The 24,184-nt window shown below is 45.1% G+C and overlaps 1 protein-coding gene across 3 annotated transcripts in view; it reads right to left on the bottom strand.

Moving 5' to 3' along the window:
• Window positions 1-24,184, bottom strand: part of VAV1 (vav guanine nucleotide exchange factor 1) — a 171,443-nt gene that overhangs the window by 50,449 nt on the left and 96,810 nt on the right. For all 3 annotated transcript variants that reach the window (XM_073552033.1, XM_073552034.1, XM_073552035.1), the window contains exons 10-12: window positions 15,818-15,913; window positions 15,667-15,735; window positions 1,803-1,889 (exon numbers count right to left, since the gene is read on the bottom strand). In XM_073552033.1, coding sequence (XP_073408134.1) covers window positions 1,803-1,889; window positions 15,667-15,735; window positions 15,818-15,913 — 252 coding nt within the window. The remainder of the gene's footprint in view (window positions 1-1,802; window positions 1,890-15,666; window positions 15,736-15,817; window positions 15,914-24,184) is intronic.

Below are 24,184 nucleotides of genomic sequence, written 5' to 3'. Positions count from 1 at the left end.
GGTGAAGTTGGACCAGGATATAGGCCAGCTGTAGTCCTGTAGTGTTCATCTCCTGCTGATAAAGCTTTCATTGTAATGAGACAACAGTACACAGCCTAATAATTGACACATCGCTGAACTCTGTGTCTCAGGCCCTACCTCATGCTGTCCTCAGATTAAATAGCAAAATCCTACTGGCAGATTCCAGTTAAGATGGTGACTCTAGGAATACGTATTATATGAATTAGTTATTGATTTGATTGACAACCCTCGGGTCTGTGAGGTCAACACTAGGTGCAGCATTAGTTATTTTCCCCTATTATTGCACCGGAGAAGCTGGGGTGAATACATTTCGGTTCACTATAGATGTTCAAAGTGGCTTTGGCTGATGACCATTAAACACCTATTGAGGGAGGTCTAAGGCCATATTCATAGATAGGCCCTGATTCTTCAAGACTGGTGTTTTGCATGCCTGTCTTGATGTTCAATGTGCTGGAGTATCATGCCCCAAATTTATTAAGAGGTGTGTTCCTTTACTCCATCTTTGTTTTGTACGTAATGATGAATTTATTGGCAGTTTTATATGACAATTTCACAATACTTGGTGAATCAGTGTCATAGAGTATTCACTGTGTTTTACCATTAATAAGCTTATGCTAGGAAAATATGTTACAGACCACTGACGACGCTCAATTCAGAATATTTTTCTATCTACTGGCTAACATGGTACAAAGATATACATCTTTCCTGTTACAGACTAATCATTATAGGGGAAATTTACTAAATAAAATGCATCAGAATTATATCGGAAATGGAGGCTGAATTCCATGCCGTGTTCCACGTTTATTAACAGATTTTTGGACACTTTTTGCGCCTCGCTATACACTTTTATAAACGGCCTATAAAAGGATGTGTGACTAAATGTACTTGGAAATTTACCAAATGTATTAATGCTGTCCATCAAATTTTGGCGCAAACAAATAGTCTAAAAGTAATCCAACCAAAAAGTGGTATAAAGCTAGACTACAGTCATAAGATGCATACCGTATGTGTAAACCATCGCCCAGCATGTCTAGCAACAGCTTATCTCCGGAAGAACAAAGCGATTGGCAGACCAGAATCAGACAACCCTAATCGACTTGTCCCTGACAATCAGTTGGCCAATGACCCCCATACACATTGCAGTGTCAGCTGAACCTGTCAATATCATTAGGAGCAGGCAACATTAGTCTAAGGCCGGTTTCACATTTGTGTTTCAGGGCGCAGCGACGGCCTGCGCACGGCCGCCGCTAAGCCCCGCCCCCTGCCGCACCTCCACCGGTAGCTCCACCTATCGGCGCATGACTCTGCATGTGTCCTGCGTCCCCTATCTTTATTACTGGGGACGCAGGCCGTGCGCAGTATGCATTTGGCAGCGCATGCGTCCTTTTGACGGTGCGCCGAGCGCAACCAAATTGCAACAGGTTGCGTTTGGCACTGGTCGGCGCACCGTCAAAAGGACCCATGCGCCTCCAAAAGCATAATGCGCATAAAGCATAATGCCTGTGTCCCCAGTGATAAAGATAGGGGACGCAGGACGCATGCAGCGTCATGCGCTGATAGGCGGAGCTACTGGCGGAGGCGTGGCAGGGGGCGGGGCTTGCGGCGGCCGTGCGCAGGCCGTCGCTGCGCCCTGAAACGCAAATGTGAAACCGGCCTAATTTGGTTTACGCTGTTTAAAATTAGGCAAATCATTTGTCATCTCCACCTTGTATTATTAAGTCATTATATTTAACCCCATAATGCCAGTTGTCCTGAGACCCAGTAGCTACATAAACACATACCAGATTTTCAATACAACACTGGAAGTTGATGATTTGCTTCATTGTCTCATTATCTCTCTTTACTTCATTCACACATTGGGCCAAATCCTGTGGTGCAACAAAAACACATCTACTTATACGTGAAATAAATATTAATTCGTATTTGTGTTACTACCGCAGCACTTTATTCTGAATGAAATTTCTCTTTTTATTTTTCTCATGTTGTAATAACTGTGGTGCGCATATATTTGAACAAAAGCTCCAATCAATACAATACATTTTAGGTTACAATTAAGGGCAATTTAAGAATTTTCTAATGCAAAGACATTTTTGTATATGCACTTTCTTTGTGAGTCATAGAGGATATGGTACTACTGCTGCCTCCACTGCATACACTGTGCTTGCTGTGCTGTGTATGCAGAGATGGAGACGGAAGAAGCAGTTATAGCAGAAGCTGTCAGAGACAGCCGGTTTGAAGATCACTGGTGCAGACCGTGCGGCCGTTAAATGCCAGCACACTACCGAAAGGACATATGATACGAACATGGCACAATGGCAAATGGGTCAATGCTAAATTTTGGGCACCCTGCATGGTTAGTGCCTAGAAGCAACACCTTTTGAAAGTATCACAGCTTGTAAATTGCTTTTTGTAGCCAGCCAAGAGTCTTTTAATTTTTGTTTGAGCAATTTTCATCCATTCTTCCTTACTAAACTCTTCAAGTTCTGTGAGATTCCTGGGTCGTCTTGCATGCACTGATATTTTGAGGTCTAGCCACAGATTTTCAATGATGTTCAGAACAGGGGACTGTGAGGCCCATTTTAAAACCTTCAGCTTGCACCTTTTGAGGTAGTCTATTGTGGATTTTGACATTTGTTTAGGATCATTATCCATTTGTTGAAGCCATCCACTTTTCACCTTCAGCTTTTTACAGATAGTGTTATGTTTTCATCAAGAATTTGTTTCAATTTCATTGAATCCATTCTTTGTTCTACCTGTGAAATGTTCCTCGTGCCATTGGCTGCAACACAACCCCAAAGCATCGTTGATACATCGCCATGCTTAATGGTTGGCGAGATGCTCTTTTCCTGAAATGCTGTGCCCTTTTTTCTCCACACATACCTTTGATCATTGTGGCCAAAAAGTTATATTTTAACCACATCGGTCCACAGGACTTGTTTCCAAAATGCATCAGGCTTGTTTAAATGCTTTTTTGAATACTTCTGGCGCTGAATTTTATGTTGAGGATGTAGGAGAGGTTTTCTTCTGATGATTTACCATGAAGACCACATGTGCAGGTGTCTCTAAACAGTAGAAAAATGTACCACAACTGCAGAGTCTGCTAAATCTTACTGAAGGTCTTTTACAGTAAAGTGGGAGTTCTGATTTGTCTGTCTAGCAAACCTATGAGCAGCTCTCACTGAAATTTTGCTAGGTCTTCCAGACCTTATCTTGACTTCCTCTGTTCCTATTAACTGCAATTTCTTACTTATATTTTGAACTGATGAAAAGGCAGCTTTAAAACGCTTTTCTTTCTTCTTATACTATTCTCCTGCTTTGTGGGCCTCCACCATTTTCATTTTTAGAGTGCTAGGTAGCTGCTTAGTAGAGCCATGGCTGCTTTTTTTTTTTTTGGCGCAAGGTTAGAGGCGGATGGATTTTTATAAAGCTAGAAAATTTGTATCACCTAGCCTTTCCGAACGATGATCATGAACAAGCCATTACCCTAACAGGCTAATTAAGGTCTGAAACCTTGGTCAAATATATCTTAGCACACAAATCTCCAAAGGTGCTGAAACTTTTGCATCAGCCAATTTTCCTTTTTAAAATATAAAAAATTACAATATATATATTTTTGCCTAAAATACAAAGGAATAGGTCATCTTTCACTTTAGGCCTTTTAGAGATCATTTCATCTTCAACTTGCTTAACTGTTCACAGTACTTTGTTTTGTAAATGTCCTGTTACGTAGCTTTGGCAACACTTTATACATTAAGACATGAGCGGATTACATGTCTTTTTAATGCGTCTGTGCTACAGAAATGCAATAAAAGCGCATATGTGTTTTATATCAGCAGATTCTCCTCATCTCATTCAAGCCTATGGAGGGAATGCACAAGTAAAATGCATATTTACCACAAAAGAAATTGACATGTTGGAGATTTCAAAATCGTACTACAAGTCAGCTTACACTACATTAATAAAAAAGCACTGTGGGCATACGATTTATAGAAATCCCATACACTTTGCTGGAACTCTAAGACTCTCCATTTTTTGCACCCAAAAATACACAGCTGATAAATGCACTAAATGCTCACTATGGGAACTTAGCCTTAGGGCTTATTCTCATCTCCGTAAAAGTCGCAATCTGATAAAAAATCGGATTGGACTCTGACTAATGTTATTCGATGATTCTGTGCTGTCCTGTGAAATTTTTTCTCATCTGGATGAGAAAAAAAATCGCACCATTCTGCGAGTGGCCGAGTGTATTGGGCAAGACTCGCCAATGCAAGTCGCTGGGTGCAAGATAAAAAAATTGCACTGCACATCGACCATGCAAGTGCACGGAAAGGAAGCCCGACATTTTATCAGCCAAGAACAGTAGATTCACAGCCCAAGCCGAATAGAATAGATAGAATTGATATATAGATAGAACAGATAGAAATATATCTGTGAGATATATAATCAGCGCTTTGTGTTTGTAGTTTACTGTACATGTATTTAGCTAATAAATAAAAAAAAAATAGCATGGGGTCCCCCTTATTTTTAACCTCTTCGTGACATGCGCCGTAATAGTTCTGCACATGACATGCCTCCCCCTTTGATGTGGGCTCCGGCGGTGAGCCCACATCTTTTCAAGCATATGACAGCTATTTTGAACAGCTGACGTGTCCGGAACAGCCATGGATCTTACCATCATATTAATATCAGCCAACAGCTGTCTGCTTAGCTTTTTCTGGTTATTAACCCCTTAATGACCAGATGTATTTTTGGTTTTGCATTTTCATTTTTGGCCATAACTTTTCCCATTTTTTGGTCAAAATGGCCATGTGAGGGCTTGTTTTTTGCAGGACGAGTTGTACTTTTGAACGACACCATTGGTTTTACCATGTCATTTACTCGAAAATGGGAAAGAAATTCAAAGTGCAGTGAAATTCCAAAAACAGTGTAATTCCTCAGCTGTTTTGGGTTTTTTTTTCACCATGTTCACTAAATGCTAAAATGAGCCTAACTTTATGATTATCCAGGTCATTAGGAGTTCATAGACATCAAATATGTCTAGGTTCTTTTTTATTTAAGTGGTAAAAAAAAATCCCAAAGTTTGTTTAAAAAAAAAAAAAAAAATTGCGCTATATTTCGATACCCGTAGCATCTCCATTTTTCGGGATCTGGGGTTGGGTGAGGGTCGGGATTAATTTTTGTGTGCCGAGCTGACATTTTTAATGATACCATTTTGGTGTAGATGCGATCTTTTAATCGCCTGTTATTGCATCTTAATGCATTGTTACAACGACCAAAAAAATTAATACTGGCGTTTTTAATTTTTTTCTTGTTACACCTTTCAGCGATTGAGTTAAATTTTTTTATATTGATAGATCGGGCGATTCTGAACACGGCGATACCAAATATGTGTGTGCTTGATTTTTTAATTGTTTTATTTTGAATGGGGCGAAAGGGGGGTAAATTGAACTTTTATATTTTTTATTTTTTTAATATTTTTAAAAACATTTTTTATTTACTTTTGGCATACTTCAATAGTCTCCATGGGAGACTAGAAGCTACCATAGCCCAATCAGCTCTGCTACATACAGGCGATGATCAGATCACCTGTATGTAAGCAGAATTACTCACTTGCTATGAGTGCCGACCACTGGGCGGCACTCACAGCAAGCCGGCAATGACAACCATAGAGGTCTCCAGGAGACCTCCGGTAGTCATGCCAACCCTCCGGTGACCCACGATCACGTGACGGGGGTCATCGATGGGCAGATTTCCGGCACGATTGCCGGAATCGCATGTTAAATGCCGCTGTCAGAGTTTGACAGCGGCATTTAATGGGTTAATAGCCACGGGTGGATTGTGATTCCACCAGCGGCTGTTCTGGGCACATGTCAGCTGTTCAAAACAGCTGGCATGTGCTGTGAAAGATGTGGTCTTACCGCCAGAGCCCACATCAAAGGGAGGGAGTCCGGCATCGGCTTACTATTACGCCTAATGTCAAAAAGGCGTTAAAAATAGGGGGGACCACACCTCTTCATTTTTTTAGGGTCCCCACTTTTTAATAACCAGCTAAGGCAAAGCAAACAGCTGGTAGCTGATATTAATAGGATGGGAAGCTTCATGGTTATTGGACCCTTCCCAGACAATTGAGACCAGCTCACACCTGTCTACTTTCCCTTAGCTGGTTATTAGAAATTATGAGGACCCCACACTATTTATTTTTATTTATTCATAAAAAGCTGCGGGATAAGTTCAACATAGCTTATTAATTATCTGACAGCTATCTCTATCTATCTATCTATCTACAGTGGGTACGGAAAGTATTCAGACCCCTTTACATTTTTCACTGTTTGTTTCATTGCAGCCATTAGGTAAACTCAAAAAAGATCACTTTTTTATCATTAATGTACAATCTGCACCCCATCTTGACTGAAAAAAGCAGAAATGTAGAAATTTTTGCAAATTTGTTAAAAAAGAAAAACAGAAATATCACGTGGACATAAGTATTCAGACCCTTTGCTCAGACACTCATATTTAAGTCACATGCTGTCCATTTCCTTGTGATCCTCCTTGAGATTGGACTCCTTCATTGGAGTCCAGCTGTGTTTAATTAAACTGATACGACTTATTTTGTAAAGACACACACTTGTCTTTATAAGACCTCACAGCTCACAGTGCTTGTCAGACCATATGAGAATCATGAGGTCAAAGGAACTGGCCAAGGAGCTCAGAGACAGAATTGTGGCAAGGCACAGATCTGGCCAAGGTTACAAAAGAATTTCTGCAGTACTCAAGGTTCCTAAGAGCACAATGGTCTCCATAATCCTTAATTGGAAGAAGTTGGGGACCACCAGAACTCTTCCTAGACCTGACCATCCAGCCAAACTGAGCAATCGTGGGAGAAGAGAAGAGCCTTGGTGAAAGAGGTAAAGAAGAACCCCAAGATCACTGTGGCTGAGCTCCTCAGATGCAGTAGGGAAATGGGAGAAAGTTCCACAAAGTCAACTATCACTGCAGCCCTCCACCAGTCAGGCCTTTATGGCAGAGTGGCCCGACAGAAGCCTCTCCTAAGTGCAAGACATATGAAAGCCTGCATAGAGTTTGCTAAAAAAACACATGAAGGACTCACAAACTATGAGAAATAAGATTCTCTGGTCTGATGAGATGAAGATAGAACTTTTTGGTGATAATTCTAAGCGGTATGTGTGGAGAAAACCAGGCACTGCTCATCACCTACCCAATACAATCCCAACAGTGAAACATGGTGGTGGCAGCATCATGCTATGGGGGTGTTTTTCAGCTGCAGAGACAGGACGACTGGTTGCACATGAAGGAAACATGAATGCGGCTATGTACAGAGATATCTGGATGAAAACCTCTTTCAGAGTGCTCTGGACCTCAGACTTGGCCGAAGGTTCGCCTTCAAACAAGACAATGACCCTAAGCACACAGCAAAAATAACAAAGCAGTAGCTTCAGAACAACTCTGTGACCATTCTTCACTGGCCCAGCCAGAACCCTGTCCCAAATCCAATTGAGCATCTCTGGAGAGACCTGAAAATGGCTGTCCACCAACGTTCACTATTCAACCTGACAGAACTGGAGAGGATCTGCAAGGAAGAATGGCAGAGGATCCCCAAATCCATGTGTGAAAAAGTTGTTGCATCATTCCCAAGAAGACTCATGGCTGTACTAGCTCAAAAGGGTGCTTCTACTCAATACTGAGCAAAGCCTCTGAATACTTATGACCATTTGATGTTTCAGTTTTTCTTTTTTAACAAATTTGCAAAAATTTCTACATTTCGGTTTTTTGTCAGCCACGATGTGATGCAGAGTGTACATTAATGAGAAAAACAAAGAACTTTTTTGAATTTACCAAATGGCTGCAATGAAACAAAGAGTGAAAAATTTGAAGGGATCTGAAATGAATACTTTCTGTACCCACTGTATCTATCTCTTAGAAAACTAGCTTTAAATTACATAAAGATCACTGTATGTAAAATATGATTAAAAAAATATTTTAAACACATTGCATACACATGTCATACGGATGTCATATGGATGCTAGTTGACAAAAATCCCATTATACACGAAAGACAGTCATCCATCCTACTTTTCAGAATCAAAATTGGAGCAATTTTTTTTATGCAGAGGAAAGCAAGCCCTTAGATCTCATTACCATGTCCCTATTTCTAGTACAAGTTTCATCAGTTTTTTTTTTCACGGATACCACACGTACCCATTATAACCTAAGGTGCAATGCACATTTATGTGTTTTTACATGATCCACGTGTCATGCAGAACACATGGAGAAATGTTAATTTTTTTCCGGCAGCATGTATGACAAGGCAAATACAAGTCTATGGGTCAAATGAAAAACACATACAGCACTCGTGCGCTGTACATGTTTAATATTGCAAAGTATAGGAGAAGCTTTGTAATTTATTTCTTTCTATATCCATACTGGAATAACACTGACGACACACTGATAGGAATAACAGACAAACTGATGGAAGACACTGATTACAACGGTACCGTTTTTTCACGTACATGTTTTTTATGCATGTGTAAAGGAGTCCTAAGGCTGGGTTCAGATAAGGATATGAAAAATTGTCCATTTTTCATTCAGAAAAAAAGGACATTTTTGATCTGTATGTCATCTCTGTCTGTTTTTACAGCCATATGACATCAGTGTGACATCCATTTTTACTCATCATCAGTTGAATTTGTACATGAGGAAATACAGTTTACTATGGTGATACTTTTTTGCACGCCCATAGACTTATCCAAAAAAAACAAATCTTATCCAAAAAAACAACAGACTCTTGCATGCTGCAATTTTTTTTTCACATGTAGCGCATGGTGCACCTTCTTTTTGTTGCACAGCTTCTGGATACCCACAGTTGCAGTAGAAACTTCACAGAGCAGATTGCATGGGATAACAAGCTTTTACCTCTCAGAAAATGAGGTAAAGGAAAAAAAAGCACAGTCATTCAGTGCTGCACCAGGAAGAAGTAAATCAAAACTGAAAGTACAAGAGAGACCTTTTCTTTACATAAACAAAGAAGTCCACAACTGTTGCATATACCAACACTTTTCACATGGACACTTGGTCTATGTGTAAAAACGGATTTTTGTCATAAACTCACCGTAAAATCCTTTTCTCCGAGACGCTCATTGGGGGACACAGGTACTGTGGGTGTATGCTACTGCCGCCAGGAGGCTGACACTAAATGGATGAAAAAAAGGTTAGCTCCTCCGCAGTATACACCCTCGCCTCAATTGCAGGCGGAATCAGTTCGGTGCAAAAGCAGTAGGAGATCTACAAGACAAAATCAGCCTCAATGTAGGTAACAACATGTCTAGAAAACCCACCTGGTATCATAAATACCTATGAATAAGCAAAAAAGGAGCCAATTGGCTAACAGGGTGGGTGCAGTGTCCCCCAATGAGCGTCTCGGAGAAAAGGATTTTACGGTGAGTTTATCACGAAAATCCCTGTTTCTCCTTCACCTCATTGGGGGACACAGGTACTGTGGGACGTCCAAAAGCAGTCCCTGGATGGGAGTTAATTCACCGGTCGAAGCTACACACCTACTGTGTAAGGGTGCGCCACTGCTTGGAGAATCCTTTTACCCAGGCTGCATGTGCTGAAGCCAGCGTATTGACATTTGTAATGTTTGGAGAATGTGTGCCAGCTGAACCAGGCTGCCGCCTTGCCTACCTGCTCCGCCGATGCCTGGTGCTGCAAAAACCCGTGAGGCGCCCACTGTTTGAGTTGAGTGCTCTCTGATCTCTGCTGGCATAGCTGCGCCTCCGGTGCGGTAGGATTCCTGAATTATCAGGCGAATCCACCCGGCTATGGTCGCTCCTGAGGCAGCAAGTCCCTTCCTGCGACCTTCAGGGAGCACGAACCGCGTGTCTGTCTGACGAAAGGATGCCGTCCGTGACACGTACCTCCTGGGAGTTCTCCCCAGGTCTAAAGCATGCAGAGCCTTTTCCACCCGGTATACTGGTGCTGAGAAAAAAAGGAGGGCAAGGCAATATCCTCATTAAGATGAAATGACGAAACAACCTTCTGCAGAAAAAGGGGGAGCTGGCCTCCGAACCACCTTCTCCTTGCGAGATATCAGGAACGGAGCTCGGCAAGATCGAGCTGCCAGCCCTGGGACCCACCTTATTGATGTTATCACCACGAGGAACACCACCTTCCAGGGGAGGTATGTCAAAGATGCCAATTGTAGTGGCTTGGATGTAGTTTCCTGTAAACGCCTAGGACCAGGTTAAAGTCCCGGTTGTCCCAAGGTGTCCTATAGAGGGCTACCAAGTGTGAGACCCCTGGTTGAAGGTCCATACCTGCAGATTGGTAGCGATTCTGTGCTGAAACAGCACAGATAAGGCAGACACTAGTCTCCTAAGGGAACTTGGAGCTAACCCCGAGTCCATGCCGGACTGGGAAAAAAGAAAAAATGCCAAAATGTTGGGAATAAAGAATCCCAATGGAGAACGACCGTGGTCCTAACACCATGAAGAGACAATCCTCCAGGTGTGGTGGAAAATATGTACTGAGGCGGGCTTCTGGGCACTAACCATTGTAGTTACCACATCGCGTCCGAACCCAGCCTAGGCCGGAAACCAGGCAGTCGCCAGGGAATGTCAGCGAGTAGCTGCACCAGGTTTGCATACTACGCCCGTCAAAGCCAATCTGGGGCCAGAGGCGTCACTGGAACCTCCTTCTGCCTTGATCCTCTTGATGATCCTTGGGAATAGCAGCAGCGGGGAAAATAGGTATGGGAGGTGAATACTGGTTCCATGGCAGAACGAATGCATTCCCGGCGCTTGCCTGCGGGTCCTGGGACCGAGGCAACCAACGTGACCACCCTGGCGCCTACCCCAGAAACCGTCCGTTCCACGTCCGGCAACCCCCAACATCTGGATACTTACCGAAAAAGACCTCGGGGAGTAGTGACCATTCCCTGGACACAAGACCCTGCCGCCTGAGGAAGCCTGCCGCCCAGCTCTCTGTGGACAGCCGATCACCGAGTGATTCCTCTTGGCCCAATGAGGAATGTGCCTCACTTCGTACCTGGCTGCTCTGCTGCAGATGCTTCCCTGTTGATTTATGTTAGCCACTGCCGTGGCATTGTCCACCTGAATCCGGATGGGGCGGCCTGCTAGAGGATGCTGAAAAAAGTTATGGACCCAGCTGGGCTGCTTGAATTTCTAACAAGTTGATTGAGATGCATGCCACCTGCGGCGACCACCGTCCCTCGCGATGGTGAGAAAGACTGCTCCATAGCTGAGGAAACCAGCGTCGGTTGTGATCACCAATCCCTGGTCCGGGGAGAAGGGTTTCCCCTGAAGACAGGAGGAACTGACTGTCCTCCATTCAAGTGCCTGTCTGACCTACCTGGGCAACCGGCACTGATGGTCGAGTGAGAACGGGTTCTTGTCCCATGATGACAAGAGGGTGTGCTACAGGGGGTGAGGATGGAATTGGACAACTGGGATTGCTCCCATTGCTGCCACCCTCTTCTTTACGACCCTCATGCAAAGACGAAAGGTATGAGGGACTGGCTGGCGAAGTATCTGGACTCCTTGCCGAAGAGCTAGGGCCTTGTCTTGAGGAAGGATCACCAACCCTCGGGAGGTGCTGAAGATCATCCTTAAAAAGGAACTCCTTCGAACTGGGACCGGCGATGATCTCTCCAGGTTGACCAACCACCTTAAGCCACAAGCGTATCTAGCGTGATGTTGATGCTCTCCTCGCATGCTCGACATGAGGGGCCCTTGATGAAAAAGGTCGTCTAAACAAGGTAAGACGACTATGCCCCGGGAGTGCAGAATGGCCATGACGACCGCCCTGACCCCTGTAGACACTCCGGGGACAGTAGCTAGCCCGAAGGGGAGAGCAGCGAACTGAAAATATAGGCCGCTGATAGCGAAGCATAGAACTTTCTGATGTGGAAAGACAATGAGGACGTACAGGTACGCGTCTTGGATGTCGCTAGAAAACCTCCTCCATGTTCTATAGCCGCTATGACCAAGTGAAAAAACTCCATGAGGGACCGTCCTGATCCTGACAAATCTGTCCTGAAGTTTAAGGACCAGAATGGGCTTGATAGCCCTGTTCCTTTGGGGACCGTGAACAGGTCGGAATAGAAACCCTGACCTCTTTTGCTTTTCGGCCCAGGGATGACAGCACCATGTTTCCGGAGCAACTCGATGGGGGCTGTTTGACACAGTCTAACTTGTACCCCGAGGATACCACCTCTATTACCCATTTGTTGTGCACGAAGGAGAGCTAAACATGGTGAGGCCAGAGTAGGCGACCGCCTACTCTGCTGGTGTCGCCCGGCACTTGCCTCCTGCTATTAGGCCGAAGATCCTCGGGATCTAGATCCCCTTGATCTGGGGATGTTGGTATCACATTGTCCCCAATGGGTTGGCTCCATATGAGACTTGATGAGTCCTAGTTGGGACAACCTGCAACTGGAGTAGGTTGCTGAAGCTCCCCTGGGGTTGCGAAAGGACCAAAACCGTGTCTGAATCAGGTGACGAAAAAAGCTGCTTAACCCTCTATCTGAGGGAGAAATCTGTTTCTGCCCCCTGTGGGGTCAAAAATAAGCTGGTCCAACCTTTCACCAAACAGGCGAACATAGCCAAGTTCAGCCTATAATGGCTGATGGCACCCCTCTGACAAGGGCAAAAAGATAGGGACTTCTTGGCGGTTAAATCTGCTTGCCAAGTCCTCCTAATTTAACAATATCTGCTATTTTCGCAGGCAGGTCCATACCCTGTAAGGCTCTGTATAATGATTCAGACCCAGAGCCCATGGCCTTAACTCCCAAGTTGCCCCGAACAAGGGAGAAAGTGCTGAACCCGACGCCTCAAATACTGAGCGAGCCAGGCCCACTATGAGACAGTCAGTGGGATCCTTAATAGCGGAACCGTTAGGTATGGACAACAGGGCTTTAGCGGCCAAGCGCAACATGGGTGGATCTACAGCTAGGGATTCCACCCACCTCAAACGTCAAGATTTTCTCTATGTCGTCAATATGGGTGAGCGGACATTACTCTACGAGGCTGCTTGCCCCACTTAAATGACACCCTGTGCCCTGAGGCCAGGGTGGATTTATTTGTCAATCCCCAGGGTCTGGTTGACGGCCTCGATAAGGCTGTTCATTGTTTCCTGGCAACTCAGAGTATAATGACTTAATAGTCAAGGGGCTCGTCCGAGTCGTAATCCCAATTCTCCTCATCGACTACTGGCGAGGGCGAACGAGAGTCAGAGCTCACGGATGCCTTGGCACCGGACGGACCGGGAGACGCTGTGTGGGTTCGATTCCACCGCGTCTGCCTAGTGAGAGAGCGGCCCCTGCAGGCCAGAGGCTCCTGTGAGGTGGAAGACCCCTCTAAGACAGGCGAGACACTATCCCTGCCCCTAACTGGGGCTTGAAGGGACTCGATTGCTCTCATAGTGCCGTAGACTGCGACAGAGGCAGAGCCCAATCTGGGCGGTCGCAGGGGAGGGCTCCTGGGCACTTTGGACTCGCAGATTTGACAGATTTTTCCTGTGGGAAGGCGGACCGACAGGAGGTACATGCAGCATACAGAAAACATGTACGTTTTCGCTGCTCTGGGCATGGTGACCCTGCTAGGTGATAGAGGGTAGCCCACTCCTTCAGGGGTAGCACTTAATCCAATCCTGTGCCCAGTCCTGGATCTCCTTTAGGCGTCCAGTCTGCCGAACCGCTGCACGCTTTTCCAAGAGGTGCGCCTCGGCGTTTGGGCGGCTCTGCAGGGAGAGAAGGTGCCCCAAGTGACGTCCTATGGGCCGAGCTTCCGCTCGAGGCCTAACGCCGGCTGAAGCCGGGGACTAAATTTTTCGACACCCGCCCGAGGCTCCGGGGGCGGGTCCGCCCGAAGTACGCGCGTCACAGGGGCGGAACTTCCGCCCGCGGCCTAGTACCGGCAGAAGCCGGGGACTAAATTTACGGCGCCCGCCCAGACACAGGGACGGGAGTACCAGGAAACCGAGGCCTAGTAAGGATATGCGCTGCTGAGCGTTACCGCCGTGGGAGCGCATGCTGGCGCCCGACCGCTACTGCCGCCCAGAGGAATGCCGACCCTGGGGGTTTCAGGAGCCCTCCCAGCCCACCTCCTTCAGCGCCTCACCCCCTGGAGCTCCAGCTGATCCTCAGGTTTGGGGGGAAGGGGAGCTGCATCCAAATCAAGGACGGTGCAGGCACCCTAGCTCCATCTTTCCCTCCAAGGGATGAGGAGAGGGACCATCCGCCGCCTTGCAGCACCGCAGTCTAGCCTTGGTGGTGCAGTGGGGGCCGCACGGACTATTCGTAGGCCTCTGTACAGCCTAGGGTTTCAATACCTTAGGGTGGTCAGGGCGAGTCCGGCATCATGTCCCCGCGTCGCGGGAAAGGATACGTGGAGGCGACACTCGCACGTGCTCGCCCGTTGTTGGTTTGGGGAAATCGGACTCTTTCAATAGGGTGCGTTGCCCCTGTCTCATCTTCATGGAAAGTAGAAAAAAACAAAAAAGTCTGGGACAAAAATGACCAGACATGTCCCACGTCACAGGAAAGGATACGTGGAGGCAACACTCGCACGTGCTCGCTCAGTGTTGGTTTGGGGAAATCGGACCCTTTCAATAGGGTTTGTTGCCCCTGTCTCATCTTCATGGAAAGTAGAAAAAACAAAACAAGTCTGGAAAAGAGACCAGACGTGTGTGCCTCCTAGGACACTAAGCAAGAACTGATTCCGCCTGCAATCGAGGCGAGAGTGTATACTGCCGAGGAGGAGCTAACCTTTTTTTCATCCACTTAGTGTCAGCCTCTTGGCGGCAGTATCATACACCCACAGTACCTGTGTCCCCCAATGAGGCGAAGGAGAAACTCTGATCTGAACAGCCATATTCAAAAATATTAGTCCGTGTGTGATCTGATTTTTACACGAACAAAAAACATATATTAAAATATGTTCATCTGAGTGTGGCCTAAAGCTGTATTCAAACCTTTTTTTTTTTTGCTTCAATTACTAAAGAACCACAAGGTGTTTGCCGTCATTTAGGAAAGTCATGGTAAAAAATGCATTTTGCTATGATTGCAGTAAAAAAAAAGCACACTGCAACCACAACATGTGGATGCAGCTAATACACTGTGGTTGGTGGGGGAAGTTGCGGCCACCCACACATGCCTGTTAATAAGCACAAGTGTCTGTGACAGTCTATGGGGCCATTCAGAGGTCTGTGATTTTTTGAGGTCTGTGGAAAATCGTGGAGTCAGGACTGATTTTGATGTGAGGGTCAGATAAAAATAAGCAATGCAAGTCAATAGGTCTGTGAAAAAAATTGGACTGCAGTCAGGTGACATCATGGATTTTCACAGACTGGAGGAGGTGGAAAAAATGTTTTTGTCTTTTTTTAATATCTGTACGTACGAGAAAATCAGATGACACTCGTCCTGCACTCTGATCAAACTCTAATCAGAATAATCAGTCTGTTTTTCTTGTACGTGGAGCAATCGGACATATGAATGAGGCCTAACATGTAATACATGGACAGCCAGCATTTAATCACATGATACGTGCCTATATCGTTACATAAGAGTTCTCGCTGCTGTCAATTTCAGTCTCACGATCACACACTCACCCTCATGGCATCTAGAGCCAGCTTCAGATTCTCTTTTTCTGTTGGTTCTGTGGTGTGCTTTACTAGCTCCTTGACAGAGATAAAAGAAAGATTTGAAGAGTCAGGTATGAATAAATGTGCATAATTAAGCATCTTTGTCAGACAAAATTACCTGTAACAATAGATGATATTTCAAAACTCTTTGCATCGGCACCATCAATAGATCACGCAGGGAGAAGCGACCATTATTCGCTCTCTGGGAACATTCCTGCAAATCAGAGTCATTATCAACAATTATTGGCTTCTGTTACTTACACTAATTATATTCATCATCAACTGATAGTCAAAGAGCCAAGAAGATCGGCATTTTTCACTTTCTGTTTTGTGCACAAAGTAATACTGAAATTGTTTTTGTGTTCTGTAATTTCTCCGGAACATGATGAACTTGTTTTCACAGCAAACGAATATGAGGGAAGCATCTGTTACCTCACATTAGTACCTTTTGTCTTTCATATATTTGTAATAAATCTCTAACAAGAAAGTAAATAACTTATTTCTGCAGACAAAATGGTTAATTTATCATTGACGTCAACCTATATAAATGTGTAAAACAAGGAGAAAACTGAGTCAATATTATTCCAATAAAAAATTACCCAAGTTTATTATTTCACATAAATAAACGACAGTTGAAAAAAATTGCAAAAAAAAATACAAAAAACATAGCACATGGGTTCTATCTTAAAAAAAAAAAAATAAAAATAAATAAAGGGACTGAATCAATGAGTGTGAAAAAAGGCCGAGGAGAAGGTCAGAATTTATTATAAAGTGCAAACTGAAGGAGAAATTTCAGGGACTAATAAAAAAGTGTGTTTGAATGCTTACATGTATCAATGTTCCATGTGAGCAATAGATACCAGGGTAACCATGAGGACAAATGCATTCAATATGATGGTCTCATGATTTAGAGTGTATTTTGTCCTCATGGACAGCATGTGACTTAAATAAGAGTGTCTGAGCAAAGGGTCTGAATACTTATGAGCATGTGATATTTCAGTTTTTCTTTTTTAATAAATTTGCAAAAATTTCTACATTTGTTTTTTTTCAGTCAAGATGAGGTGCAGAATGTATATTAATGAGAAAAAAATGAACTTTTTTGAATTCACAAAATGGCTGCAATGAAACAAAGAGTGAAAAATTTAAAGGGGTCTGAATACTTTCCGCACCCACCGTAAGTACACTATATTATTTACATTAATATTACTATTTATTTACTGCAGGGTATTTGCTCATGTTTTTTAAATTTATTTCAACATGAAATCAATATTAACTTTCATCGGTTGCATGGGGTCCCAAGGTGGTGGAACTGGTTATCTGGCACTGAGAAGCAAATTATATATGTGGCGCCCCTGAGGGGTCAGTCACCACAGAGGTACTGCACCTCATCCAGAGGTGTGGTACCCCACTCTCAGGTAAGGAGGGAGCACCACCCAGGACTCTTTTTTAATAATTCTTTATTTAAAGACTCACAACGAAATCCAGGTTAACGTAATAATTGAAACCAGACAAGTAGACGAATACAAGCAATACAACTTAACTCCCGACCAAGACAATCGTCCACGCGTCCTTAACATCCGGGGAGCCGGTAGTAGAGGTCAATTCGGAGGGTCTTTTTAAACTTTTAACAAACAGTATAGGAAAGAAAAGACAGAGCAGAGGAAGAAGAAGGAGAGCAGTTGAAGCGAAAAAAGAGAGTGGGGGGTAATAAGTAATGGAGCCAAGAGAAGCAAAAACAAAAAAGGGGGAGGGAAGGAAAAACGAGGGGGTAAGGGAAGGAGTACCCACCCGACCAAGTCCACCACTCAACCTGATGTTTTCAGTTAACCTCAGGGGGGTTTGCCTCCAGCATTAGATCACAATACTCACTAGAGCTTCGAAAATCCATCCATCCAAGCCAAGTAACCCAAAACTTTGGGTATGATTCATGTATGGATGAGGTGAGGTCCTCCATATACATAATTTCATTGACTTTTGCAATCCACTGAGTTATGGTTGGAGGAGCGGGACTCCATCTCTCCAGGATGCAAGCCCTCGCAGCCATGATCAAAAATTTCAACAGAGAGGATTTATAGATCCGGAGAGGGATTTTATTAATGTTGGAGCAGTATCAGAGCCGGAGTCAACTTTTCGGAACAGCCCGTAACCCGGCAAATAATTTCCTACACCTCTGTCCAAAATGATTGCAAAACATCACATTGCCAGAAAATATGAAAAATCGTGCGCTCTGCCCTTCCACACCTCCAGCAGTTGGGGTCAATTTCCGGAAATATGGTGTGCAACCTCGACGGCACTCTGTACCATCTGGACAAAATCTTATAGCCAGCCTCCTGGAACCTAGAGCTAATCGAGGCACAGTGTACAAGGGTAAAAATTCGAGTTCTCTGATCTTCCGTAAAAGAAATATTTAAATCTTTCTCCCACTGCGCAAGGAAAGAAGGGGCGACCGGCTCCGGGGGTCCATCAGCATAGAGTAGGTTTTAGCTAAGGTGTGTCTGATTGGGCCTGGGCTATTACATAAAAGCTCAAATTGGGTTTTGGGTCGTCTAAATGAACTTTTAGGGGGAAGGCTGCTGAAAAAGTGGGTAAGTTGCAAACACCTCCAACTGCCATGGGGTATTGGATCTGTTTTGGTGGTAAGGTCACTCAGAGAAGGCCAGGAGGCTCCCTCTTCCCAGTTTTCTACTCTATCCATCCCTGAATCTATCCATAGACGAAAAATGGAGTCACAGCGGCTAGGGACAAATTTAGGATGACTCAACACTGGAGTGAGAGGAGAAGCCTCTGGGAGTAAATGTAAATGGACTAGTGCTGTATTGCAGTATTTTAAAGTGGATCCAATAGTCGGATGGGATTTGATTTGCTCTGGGGCCGAAAGTAAAACCCATGGGAGGGTCTTCAATGGGGTCGGGCAAAAACTTTGTTCTATTTGAACCCATGCCTTATGGTGACCATTTCTGCACCAGTCTATCATTCTAGCTAGGTGGCCTGCCAAGTGATACATTTTTAGGTCTGGAAGCCCCACTCCCCCCAACCTCTTGGGTCTGCAGAGAACCTCCCTCTTTAGTCTAGCAGATTTTTTTCCCCATATAAACGAGACTTGAATGGACCCTAGTTTTCTAAAAAAGTTAGCAGGGATATTGATGGGGAGAGCCTGTAGAATGTACAGGACCCTCGGTAATATGTTCATCTTAAAAATTTGGCATCTGCCAAACCAGGTGAAGGATATCTTGGACCACCTATCACAGTCTGCTTGAACAGATGTTAAAAGGTTAGGGAAGTTCCATCGATATAGAGAATTGATGTCTGCAGATAGTCTTACTCCTAAATATTTCAGGTGTTGAGTAGCCCATTTGAAACTGAAGGACTTTTGTAAAGATCTTACAAGTTCCGGGGAAGAATTAATATTAAGCGCCTCGGATTTTGAAAAATTAGTCTTGAAATTAGACAATTGGGCATATGTTCTGAATTCCTTCATTAGGTTAGGCAGGGAGATGTTAGGTGAGGTAACGAAGAAAAGAAGGTCATCAGCGTATGCTGCTACTTTATAAGTGTTTTGAAGTACATGAATACCCGAGATATTGGGGTTGGCTCTAAAATGTCTAAGAAAGGGTTGAAGGGTGAGGATGAAAATGAGGGGGGACAGAGGGCATCCCTGTCGTGTGCTATTATAAATATAAAATGGATCTGAAAATGCATCGTTCACCCGGACCCTGGCGGAAGGGACTGAATATAGAGACAGGATCCACTGGAGCATCCTTGTTCCCAGACCCAGGTGAATAAGGGTCTCTTCCATGAAAACCCAATTGACCCTATCAAATGCCTTCTCGGCATCAGTGGATAAGAGGATTGACGGGACATTCCGGGATTTAGCATGTTGAATAAAGTTAATAGACTTAATAGTATTATCTCTGGCCTCTCGGCCTTGGATAAATCCAGCTTGGTCCGGGTGAACGATTCCCGAGAGAAGAGGAGCAAGTCTAGATGCAAGGATCTTGGCAAAGAGTTTTACATCAACATTTAACAGTGAAATGAGGCGGAGCTAGCACACTGGGTCGGGTCTTTCCCTTCTTTATGCATCACCGCAATATGGGCTCTCAGAGAATCTGGATGTGGGGGGTTATTTTTAGACATTGAATTAAAGGAGGCTAACATTCCCGGGATTAGTAAATATCTGAATTTTGTAGTAAAGGGCTGGGAAGTCGTCGGGACCTAGTGCCTTACCCTTTTTAGAGGCAGAAATAGACGAGCGCACTTCTTGTTCTGTTATGGGTTTCTCCAGCATCAAGATGTCACTGGAGATCAGCCTTGGTAAACCTGCCTTCGTAATATATTCCTTTACACGGGAATGAAAACCGAGCGAGGCGGTGGCAGGATTTTTATTATCTGAGTTGTAAAGGGACGCATAAATAAAATGTCTGCAAGGCTTTTGCAATGTCATGGGACGATTGGACACGTTTAGCATGGGCGGTGGAGAATATTTCTGGAATGTAAGACCTAGCTCTTTGCTGTCTTAATGCTTTTGTGAGGGATTTGCTACATTTGTTCCCATGTTTGTAGTAGTGTCGCCTACAATGGACTAGAATCTGCTTGGCCTTTTTATTAAGAAGGTTACGCAAATCGTCTCGGACCTTAATGAGTGCAATTTTTGCTGCTTCTGTAGGGGAAGTTTTATAGCTTGTTTCCAGTATTTTTAATTGGGTCAGAAGGGCATCAAGATCGGCTTCCCTCTCCCTCTTCCGCCTCGCCCCATGTTTTATCAGTACTCCTCTGATCACGCATTTATAAGCCTCCCAAACAGTGTTTGGAGAAGTATCAGCAAATTTGTTTAGTTCAAAAAATTCTCTCAAGGTCTGGAAAATCTCCTGAGTAACCATAGGATCATCCAGGAGAGAGGAGTTTAGTCTCCACTGCCATTGACGGGAGGCCGAGGAGGGCAGGGCAAGTACGATAGTACAGAGCGCATGGTCCGAGAAGGTAATGGAGTCTATGTCAGTCTCCTGTATATTAGAGATATCTTTGTGGTGTACGAAGAAATAGTCTAGTCTAGAATAAGAGTCATGGACTGACGAGTAAAAAGAGAAGTCCCTTTCCGATGGGTGTAGTAGTCTCCAAGTGTCGATAAGTTGGTGATCATGTAATGTCCGTCTAAGTCTACGTAGTGCTGCTAGGGAATGAGATGAAGCGCCAGAAGATGTCTACAGATGGGTCAAGTGCGATATTGAGGTCGCCCCCCAGGACCAGAGTACCCTCCGAGAACTCAGCAATAGAATCCAGGAGACTCGCCAGTGCAGAGACCTGTCCGACATTAGGTAAATACACAGAGGCAAGAGTAAAGTTGTGGGAAGCTATTTTCTCCTTTACCAACGTCATTCTACCCATGTTATCCATGCGAGAATCCATAAACTCCCATGGGAGAGCCCGGGAAATCAGGATACCCATCCCTCTAGATTTTCAGTCAGGAGAGCAGCTCTGATACTCCTCTGGGAACCAATGAGAAGATAGTCTGACTGGCTTGGCTGGGCTGGCATGTGTTTTTTACAAGAAAGCGATTTGGATATGGGACTTTCTAAAAAAATTTGTCAGAATGGCTCTCTTGCCTAAACTATGTGTGGCGCCCCTGAGGGTTCAGTCGCCACAGAGGTACTGCACCTCCTCCTGAGGTGTGGTAACCCACCATCCAAGTAAGGTGGAGACACCTGACCACGCTCCAACACCTGCATCCCACACCACATAGTAGTGTAGCAAAGCACCCTTTGGTGGCTCCCTGCTTGGAACACGAAGCGTGCTGGGAGGCGGGTGGAGTTTAGTCTGCACCAAAAGAGCGGGAAGAGTTTAGAATTTAGTCAGTGAGTCTGACAGAGTCAGTGGAAGAGTGAAGATCCCCTGAGTGGTTTGGATGAAGGAAGTGCTGCAGCCGACCTCAGTGACCTGGGTCCGCTGGCACAGGAAAGAAACATTGATGGGAAGCCTGACTCTCTTCATAAGAAAGAAGGATTAGTACGTAACATAAGGAGAGGAGGACTAAGGATCAGGGTTAGAGCAGAACCCTTCCAAAGTTCACAGCGCAAGGCCGGGGTCCAGTCCCCGAGGTTGTAAGGATACTAATGGTCCTGCAGCAGACACCGGAGGAATAGAAGTTGTCACCGCTTTATTCCCACACAAGACTTGGGGGCACAACAGCAACGATAGTGAGCTGGGTCTTGGTAGCAAGGAGTCCCCGAAGCAGGCTACAGCTGTCTGCCGTACAAGTAGAGTTCATAGGAACATCTGACAGGAGGAACTCTAGTGTAACTCAGTACTGAGAGTACTTCACTATAGGCGCAAAAGGGAGACGTTCAGAAAAGGCACTTATGTTGGGGGAGTGTTGGAACGGAGTACTTCATCTTGCCTGGTGGTTGGCTGAGCCCCTGACCTGGAGGACACGGCAAGGAGGCGGGCACCTGTATGCATCACAGACTGTGAGTAAAGCTTTGGAACTACATGCCCTGGTGTCCTCCACTTATTTCTGCGCCAACATACTCAGCACTGCTACATCGCTGTGCCTGATACTGCACCATCTACGTCTCCTCCCTATCTCTTCACCTACACTGCCCTGGGACTACTGCCCCACCTGTGGAGGGCCACAACATCATTGCTGCACCACACCATCTATCCCAGAGGATTTGTCTGCAGCATCGGCTTAACATCTTCATTGCCGAACACCACAGGTGGCGTCGCGAATCATTCACTAATAAACTTTAATCATCATCCACGCACTCAACATCCCCCTTTTACAATGGACACCAAGGGCCATGGACCAGGTCACAGCTACCATGACAACTTCCATTGAAATCCACCGGGCCCTGCTCCGAGTACCCTGCCGACCTGGCGAGACCCTGGGGGCGCTCCATATGCAATCCCTTTACATTAAGTGAGCCACACTTTACCTCCATTGGGATGGCATGAGGCATAGTGAAAGCAGCTGTGGGTCCCCGTGTGTGTATGGGGGGAATGGGCAGGTGGGAGGAGGGGTGAAGGTAAGAACGGAATAGATAGGGGGAAAAGAAAAATACAAAAATAGGGAAAGAAATTAGAAAGTAGTTAATGCGAAACGCTAAAAAGAAGAATGGAGGAAAATTCCTCCATCAGTAGTACTGGTGAGCTCTCCTCACCCCGAGCAAGATGAGGTCAAAGAACTACCTAGCAAATCCAAATTGGACTTGCAAGTACTTTGGGGAACACAGAAAACTGTGAGGCAGTGCCCCGACGGACAAAGGACATAAGAACATACATTAACTGAGCAAGATAAGATAATACTACTCACCCACAAGAACCCAACTCAACCCCAGTTTGGGTAATATAACCTCAGGTTTCTTCCAAATCACAGAGTATACAATTCTATCAGTCAGAGGAGGAGGGAGGGGGGATCAAGATAAGTTTACACATGGATATATTAATCTCAGGCATTTTAGATGAACAAAAGCATATAAGCCGCAGCCCAATGGGACAGGATCCCAATAATTCCCTCCAAGTCTACCTCATCAGACAGGAGGGGGGAAACCTCATAATAGCCATATAACATTTGCAGCAGAGTGTCAGATGGGAGCCTCAGAGGGAGTGGAACTCGTCGCGAAATCAGCCTTCTCCTTTTCCTGCACATGGGAAGATGGTCTGCCCCTATTCCTCCTCTCCCTCTGAGGTAGCGGCTGAGGATGCTCAACTTGTAGCCAATTTGGTACAGGGAATGGTGATATGTCCAAAAATTTGAACAAATCCTTGAGCTCATCCGGGTGTTTAAGGGTGAAGACAGAGCCCTCTCTCCGTACGATTAGATGGAATGGGTGGCCCCACCTGTAAGTGGCTCCAGACTCCTTGACGTTTTGCAGTAGTGGCCGAAGCAGACGTCTCATAAACAAGGTGCGAGCTGAAATATCCGGAAACAAATGGATCTCCACTCCCTCCAGAGAGACCGGCCCAGATGTCCAAGCTTTACCTATGATACTGTCCTCTGAGAAGTAATGCATTCTGCACAGAACATCTCTGGGGTTCGTGCTGGAAGGTGGCCACTGACGTGTGACTCTATGGATTCTGTCAAATACAAAAGGAGTCTCTGGCGCTCTTTGCATAATTTGGTTAAAGATGGCCATGACTTTTTGAGATAAGGTATCCATGGTGACGCTCTCAGGTATACCTTTGCGGCGCACGTTATTGCGTCCACCACGATTCTCCTGGTCATCCAGCAACAGCATCATGTCCTGCATGTGAGCCTGTGATGATAAGAGCTCCTGCTCCAGAGAAGACAGCCTCTCAGATAGTGACGCTGTAGCCTCCTCAACTGAGGCCATGCGAGCGGATAGTGTGTCCATATCATTTCTAAGGGCCGAAACTGCCCTTTCCTGTGAAGCTTCTATCCTTGCTATCAGGGAGTCTATGTCTGCTTTAGTAGGAAGGGCTTTGATCAGCTCCTGCAGGCTGTGGAAGTCAGACTGGGAGACTGCATGGA

The sequence above is a fragment of the Dendrobates tinctorius genome, unplaced genomic scaffold (genome assembly GCF_039654945.1).
Source record: "Dendrobates tinctorius isolate UK_male_01 unplaced genomic scaffold, ASM3965494v1 ptg000183l, whole genome shotgun sequence".
NCBI classification, from domain to species: Eukaryota; Metazoa; Chordata; class Amphibia; order Anura; family Dendrobatidae; genus Dendrobates; species Dendrobates tinctorius.
This window is presented reverse-complemented; position numbering and strand designations above follow the sequence as displayed.